A 7,010-nucleotide genomic window follows, 5' to 3' on the forward strand; every position below is an offset into this window, starting at 1 on the left:
ATAATTTACCCTTGTTCATAGCTATTATTATAGATATTAGCATATATTTAGTCAATTTTATAATTTTCACACTTCTTAGTTTAATTTGTGGAATTTATTTGTTTTGTAGGTTAAATTTAGAGAAATTTGGTGTATTTTGATCAGAGCAGCCATTTGGAGGAGATTAAAGTTGAATTGCAAAATTTTTTGAAGTTGAGTAAAAAATGGCCGAGAGTTACACAACCTGCAGCACAACCGATTTAGCTTATGTCGCAGGTTGTGTCGATCGTCAGATATTCAGGCCGAGAGTTACACAACCCGCGACATAACTGATTCAGCTTATGTCGTTTTTACTGGAAATGGCTGACGTGGCATTTTCGTTACTCTGATTTTATACCTCACTTTCTCTAGAACCTTCCACCTTTTTACCCATTCTAGGGCAGACCCCTAACCCATATAAAGTCTCCTTTATCATTTTCTTTCCATAAGGAGGAGATGAGGCATTTTTGGCAAGAAAAGAAGGAGAGAAAGAGGGAGCACGTGAAGCCATTTCTGCAGCAGCAGCAGAGGCGTTCTGCACTCATCCAGCAGCAGATTCTTCTGCTTTTTTCTGGGTTTTTCTATTCCTTAACTTAGATTTCTATTATTTCTTCATTTATACATTTGGGTTTGTCTTGAAACTATGATTAGTGAGTAGTTGTTTGAGATTCTAGAGATGGGTTTGTAAATATTATTTTGTATTGTGGTTTTGAACTGATTTAGCCATTTAAATGAGGATTGTTACATTTTGATTTATTGCTTGTGAGCTTGTTGCCTTGCTTAATGAATGGGTCCTCATTAAGTTAAGTTTTAATCCTTAATAGATGGACTGAAAAGTGAATATTTGGGATAGATAATCTTGCAATAAACTTGGTTTTCTTGGTGTTAGAGATAAGCTAAGAGAATTAAGGGGACTTTTCAAAATCAATTAGAACTTTAATTGGGTTTTTGTTAGGTTTGAAATACCGTGAAAACAGGGTTTGATTTAATGAAAACCAACTTTGAAATGCTTGAAAAAGGTTTCAAAAATTTAAGAATTGATTTCCCTCAAAATTGCAATTCTCATGTGTTTGGCTAAATTAGGGATAAACCACATGCAAACAATATTGAAAATCCAATATCTAGAATCACTTTAATTTTTATTAAATTTAGATTTAATTCCTCCCAATTTCATAAATAGAAATTTCGAATTAAATTTTGATAATCTAGTTTAATTAATTTAGTTAATTGTTTGATTTAGCTTAAATTCCTCAAATATCAATCTTAAATTTTAAATTTCATTTTACATCTTTAAATTTTACCATTCTAATTAGCTTATACTTTTATTTCCAATTTAAGCGATTCCTCATGATCGATATCATTTTTAAAACTATACTATCGCGACTGCACTATGACACAGCATCAATAATTAATAATTAATTAAATATATACATTTAAATATAAATAAAAATTACTCATAAATAAAATTTATTTTATGATATGTCATGATATATGTCTGTCTGAAAACAATACTCATAAAAATAAAAACATTTTATAAATTAGAAAAAATAAACTTTATATAAATATAAGTAAAAATGTATGTATCATTGTGCGGAATAATTTCATCACAAATTTTCATTTATCATTCTTGCATGCATTAGAGTTCCTTCACATTTTGCATGCACATGGTGATTATTTCGGTGACGCATAATGCATTTTATAAATTAGATCATTTTCGCGTGTGGTATCTTATGCGTATTTGGTAATGGGGTATGTAGTATTTAGATTATTTATCTATGCGGTCATCTTATGATTGGGAAATTGCTACTATACGTTGGCAGAAGTAGGACCAGCATTCGTCCTCATTTAATACCTCGATCGGAAAGTCCACCACATATGGACCAGATTATCTGGATCCTCTCCAAGATGTTCTTATCTTTCACAGTAAAGGGCAGGCGACGCTTTCTTTCTATCCTATGATGATTCCATTCCCACGTTACCACATCCTGAAAGTGAAAACAGAACCTAAGTCCCTCTCAACCACATGAAACAAACATCAAATTGAACACAGAATAATAACATTCTCTTCCTTCCATTTTAACGCTAATCTCTTTCCAACAGAATGAGCCAGTGTGTTCCCAGCTGGGATCTCGACGACAATCCCTCTCCTGCCAAGCAATCTCTTCGTTCCCACTCCAATTCAACCGCAATTGATGTCCCTATGTACTCTCTCCTTTCTTCTCCGTAAATCATCTATAGTTTTGTGTGTTTATGATGGATGTTAATTCCTTGTGGTGTTACGAACAGGTTAGACTACGAAGTAGCAGAGTTAACATGGGAGAATGGCCGATTAGCCATGCACGGACTAGGTCCACCGCGAGTGCCTGCCAAACCCATGGCCTCCACCTCTCCCTCCAAGTACAACTGGGACAAGCCACGCGCCAATGGAACCCTCGAATCCATAGTCAATCAAGCTACTCTCTTGCCCCAACGTAAGCCTGGGTTGGAGAACAGTGGATGTAGATCAGAAGAGCTTGTCCCATGGTTAGAGCACAACCGCGCAGCACCAGCCGCCTCCGCTACTGTGACTATGGACGCCATGGTTCCTTGTTCGAACCGGCCTGATGACCGTAGCGCGCAAGTGATGGACTCCGTCCCCGGGTTAGGTAACTGCGTGGTGGCTAGTTCCACTCGCGTGCGGTCGTGCAGCGGCCGAGCTGCCACGCAAGACGAGGACGCTCTCCTCAACGCGAAACGCCAGACGGTGGCCCGTGTCCCTGTGGCACCCGAGTGGAGCAGCAGGCAAAGCGTTAGTGGTAGCGCAACTTTTCGGGGAGATAGCAAGCAGGTGACGCTGGACACGTGCGAGAGGGACCTGGGTGTGGGTTTTACTTCCACTTTTGGGTCGCAGGAAAACACCAGCTGCGGCGAGCCCGGAACCAAGACGACCGCCGCAGATGAGAATGACTCCGTTTGTCACAGTGGACCACAGGCAAATTATTCTTAGTATTATTTTTTTAATTCTCTTATATTTAATAATCTAATTGGGTAATAAAGTTGTATATTTATTTTATGGTTTTCTGGTTAAAAAGATGGATGAAGGCGATGATGAGGAGGACAAGAAGAAAGGAAACGGGAAATCCTCGGTTTCAACCAAAAGAAGTAGGGCTGCTGCTGTTCATAACCAATCTGAACGTGTATGCTCTCTTTCTCTCTCTGAGAGTTTGTTGTCTTCACAATAGTTTATTATATGATTAGTTTGTAAAAGAAATGAAATTATTAAATTTGATTAAGCTAAAAGCTTAATGAACTGATTCTTTCATCATAGTCAACGTTGGTAGTAATAGTTCTGAACTGACACGGTCATAAAAAGTACCTTGCTAGAAGGCTGCTCGACTTTAAATATAGTTTAAAGCAGTCAGGTAGGGCTACTGCCATTCAAAGCCAATATGGAATCGCATGTTTCTTCTCTATAATATTGCTAATAATAAATTATTAATGAATATATTGATGGAATTATATAGTTTAGAATTGATAACCCAAATGATTCTATTATAAATATTGTTTAAGTGTATCATTTGTTCTTGGGGATTTTTTTTATTAATTCGTTTGTAACGTTTTAAAATTATAAGTAAACGACATTGAATACTCGGCATTTGATACTACGCATTCATTTTCATTGATTTTCTTCTCATCATCATTGCTTGTACCGTGTCCTTTTCTGTTCACTAACTTATCCCCGATTTTATTTATTGCTAGAAAAGGAGAGAGAAGATAAACCAAAGGATGAAGACACTGCAGAAGCTGGTCCCAAATTCCAGTAAGGTACGGTGGTGGTCGCTTTTCTATATATGCATAATACATATATGTTCTCATTTGAGCAATTAAAGCCTGCAAACCTTGACACTGCATCAATTTGCACTAGCTTAGACATGGCCGGGGCCGGTTTTGGCTCTCAACTGGATCAAATGATCAACGATGCTGTTAAATTCAAATCGTATGTAAATAATAATAATAATAATAATAATAATAATAATAATGTTGTGGACACAAAGAGACACCATGTGGATTAAATTGGAACAAGCCATGGTTTCAGTTAGAATTGCTTAGATATATATCATCCGATATCAATTCATTTTCTTTCTTACCCTGAATCGCAGATTCTGACCAAACTGAAGGGTGACTTGCTTATCGTATTAGTTTTATTGCTTTAATTTTACAGCTAAAATGATTATTACACTTGCTCTTTTATATTTAAATGTTGAATTTCTTCTTTTTTTTTTTTTTTGGTTTTATAAAATAGGAGAAATGCCAATGAGTTTTGTCTCAAAATTATGAGGTTGAGAATTTGAATTTCAATTGAAAAAGAGAAAGAAATAAGAACTTAAAAACATATCCAAATTGAAAAGTGCATTGTGCATTTTGCATGCAAATGCAATATTGGCTTTTCCCCTCATTCACAAAACAAATAAGCTTTGATTCTAGCTCTTCCTCGTTATCTAATAAAAATTATAAGTATTTTCTAATTAATTTTAGCAACTGCAGTTATTTTCAAGTTATAGCTATCATTTCATTTTTACACTTTGTGGTAGCTAGTTGATCTTACTCCCAGATTACTTAATCTATAGATCCCTTGTTAGAAAAAAAAATTAATTTTAAGTGTATATAGATTATGATATGTGAAAGTTAACTCATGAAGTTGTTCTATTGTCACCTATTAAAAACGAAGCTATAAAGTGAGAAAAGAGGAAAAAGAAAAGAAGAAAGAGCCATATGATCCCACTTGACTATCATTTATTCTAACTTGTGGGCCAAAGAATATGTATTTTTGGAGTTACTGATCATCTTTAATAGTTATTATTTAAGCAGATGTTAAGAAAAGTAAATGTATTCAATGTTATAAAAATTAATTATAAAAATTTTAAAATAATTAAACAATTTTTAGAAATTTTTTTAATAATTTTTAAAATAATTTTTTTTAAAAGATAATTGAAAAGAACATGCTCTTGATCAGTAAATAGCATTAAAGTGGAAGGCTCGCGGAATCCCAGCAAATAGGCATCAATGGAGTCACTAGCGAGAGTGGATGAGCGTCGGCATCATCCAGACTTTATGTTTTATAATTATTCCCATTTGTGGGGACAAATTGTCAGCAAGCTAAGTCAAGTCTTTTGGACTAGCAAAAGATCGTTTTACTGTTTTATCCTGACATAATATTAAATCATTTTAGGTGACATTTGATAAAAAGAGATGTCACCTTTACCTGTAAAAAAATTGTTAGTACACCTATGGAATTGCTCTTCTTGTAAATACCCAAATTGGACACCAGACAAAACAAGGCAAAATTGTGGTCCAAATTCTTTTGCACTGATTGAATGGGAAATGGCTGTGCGTATCTTGAGACTGGTCCAGTTGATTATAATCCACATGCCCAATTGGCTATGGGGACAAGACAACTTGACAGAAGGTTGTTTGGTGTGGAGACAATCACCTGGTACCACATAAACTCATCTCCACTGTAGGCCCTGATGCCGGTGAAATTAGGACTCTGGAGATAGATGGATAGATAGACCTAGCGTTGGCTGGGGCTTTTGGTCTTGGTCAGATTGAAGCACATATATAAAACAATTCAGAATACTTAATCATGTGAAGTATACTGTAAACAGACAAGAGGGTCGATGTTTAATTAGTTTGTTAATGAGAAAGCAGAACATAGAAAAATGTATCCCAAATAATAAATGCCTTTTCCTCGTTTGTTTTAGACGGACAAAGCCTCGATGCTGGATGAAGTAATCGAATATCTGAAACAATTGCAAGCTCAAGTCCAAATGATGAGTAGAATGAACATGCAGCCAATGATGTTGCCGATGGCAATGCAACAGCAACTCCAGATGTCAATGTTGGCTCCAATGAATATGGGCTTGGGTGTAGGAATGGGAATGGGCGTCATGGACATGAACTCAATTGCTCGTCTCAATATTCCTGGTATCTCTCCAGTGCTTCATCCTTCTGCTTTCATGCCCATGGCTTCGTGGGATGGCTCCGGTGCCCGCTTACAATCTGCCTCCACCGCAGTTATGCCTGATCCATTATCCGCATTCCTTGCATGCCAATCACAGGTACAGATAGCTGGCAACCCAATATATAGAGAGTTCATTATCTATGATTTGGAATTGTACGTTGGATAATGAGCTATATATATAAATTTGTTGCAGCCTATGACTATGGATGCATACAATAGGATGGCTGCCATATACCAGCAGCTGCAACAGCAACCTCCTGCTTCTAGCTCCAAAAGCTAAGCTAAGCTATATATGATCTGCGTACTCATGGGTCCACTTTAAAACAAAAGCTAAAGCTTAAAAAAATGAAATATAGCTCTCATGCGTCCGGAAAGCTTGTGCTCCAGTGCTCAGAGGCGTGGATATGAATATAAATATGTTTAGCTACAAGCATCTGTGGCTGTGTGTTTGAGGCATATATCTGTTTAGATATGTATGCTCCATTTTGGGTAACAATCAGTACAACCTGTGTAGTGTGCGTATGATAATTTTTATTTTTCCAAGTTTTCATTCATTAATATGCGGCCTAGTTAGCTATAGTACGTTTGCACCACCCTTTTTTTAACTTTTTTAATTTCCCCCCTACCCTCACAATGTTTATATCTGGATTTTTTAAAACTTGTTCATATGGTTCTATTGGTTTTCTTTATAATTGAGTCTTTATGTACATAATTAATAAGTAATTAACTTTGAGCACACATTCGCTTATACCTACAACAAGTATATGGGTCCAAAAATATTTGTCCAATAAAAAAATGATTGAATTTAACTGTACTCTAAAAGACACTTTTATAAGAAAAAATTGCTCAATCTATATGTATAAAGTATTTTTACTCTATAATCGATCAATATTTGGAGCGTGTAATTTGTATTACTATGTATCTAAGAGTAACTAATATCAAGATAAGACTTAATTTTAATATCATACATAAATTCTACTAACCTAACTTT

At 35.6% G+C, this 7,010-nt stretch overlaps 1 protein-coding gene across 1 annotated transcript; it reads left to right on the forward strand.

Annotated features, from left to right (window-relative positions):
* The first annotated feature begins 1,858 nt into the window (after positions 1–1,858).
* On the forward strand, positions 1,859–6,577 carry LOC131177861 (transcription factor UNE10-like). Its single transcript, XM_058143004.1, has 6 exons — positions 1,859–2,220; positions 2,305–2,989; positions 3,090–3,194; positions 3,757–3,822; positions 5,760–6,116; positions 6,213–6,577. Exons 1-6 carry the CDS (start codon positions 2,120–2,122, stop codon positions 6,297–6,299), a joined length of 1,401 nt encoding a protein of 466 aa, XP_057998987.1. The 5' UTR covers positions 1,859–2,119; the 3' UTR covers positions 6,300–6,577.
* Positions 6,578–7,010: the final 433 nt, after the last annotated feature.

Source organism: Hevea brasiliensis, chromosome 2 (assembly GCF_030052815.1).
Source record: "Hevea brasiliensis isolate MT/VB/25A 57/8 chromosome 2, ASM3005281v1, whole genome shotgun sequence".
NCBI lineage: Eukaryota > Viridiplantae > Streptophyta > Magnoliopsida > Malpighiales > Euphorbiaceae > Hevea > Hevea brasiliensis.

Bases quoted from the DNA above. Each gene is read 5' to 3' on its own strand.
- LOC131177861 (XM_058143004.1), top strand. From the start codon at position 2,120: ATGAGCCAGTGTGTTCCCAGCTGGGATCTCGACGACAATCCCTCTCCT. The intron at 2,990-3,089 runs GCAAATTATTCT...CTGGTTAAAAAG, and splicing joins TTTGTCACAGTGGACCACAG to ATGGATGAAGGCGATGATGA. The intron at 6,117-6,212 runs GTACAGATAGCT...AATTTGTTGCAG, and splicing joins TCCTTGCATGCCAATCACAG to CCTATGACTATGGATGCATA.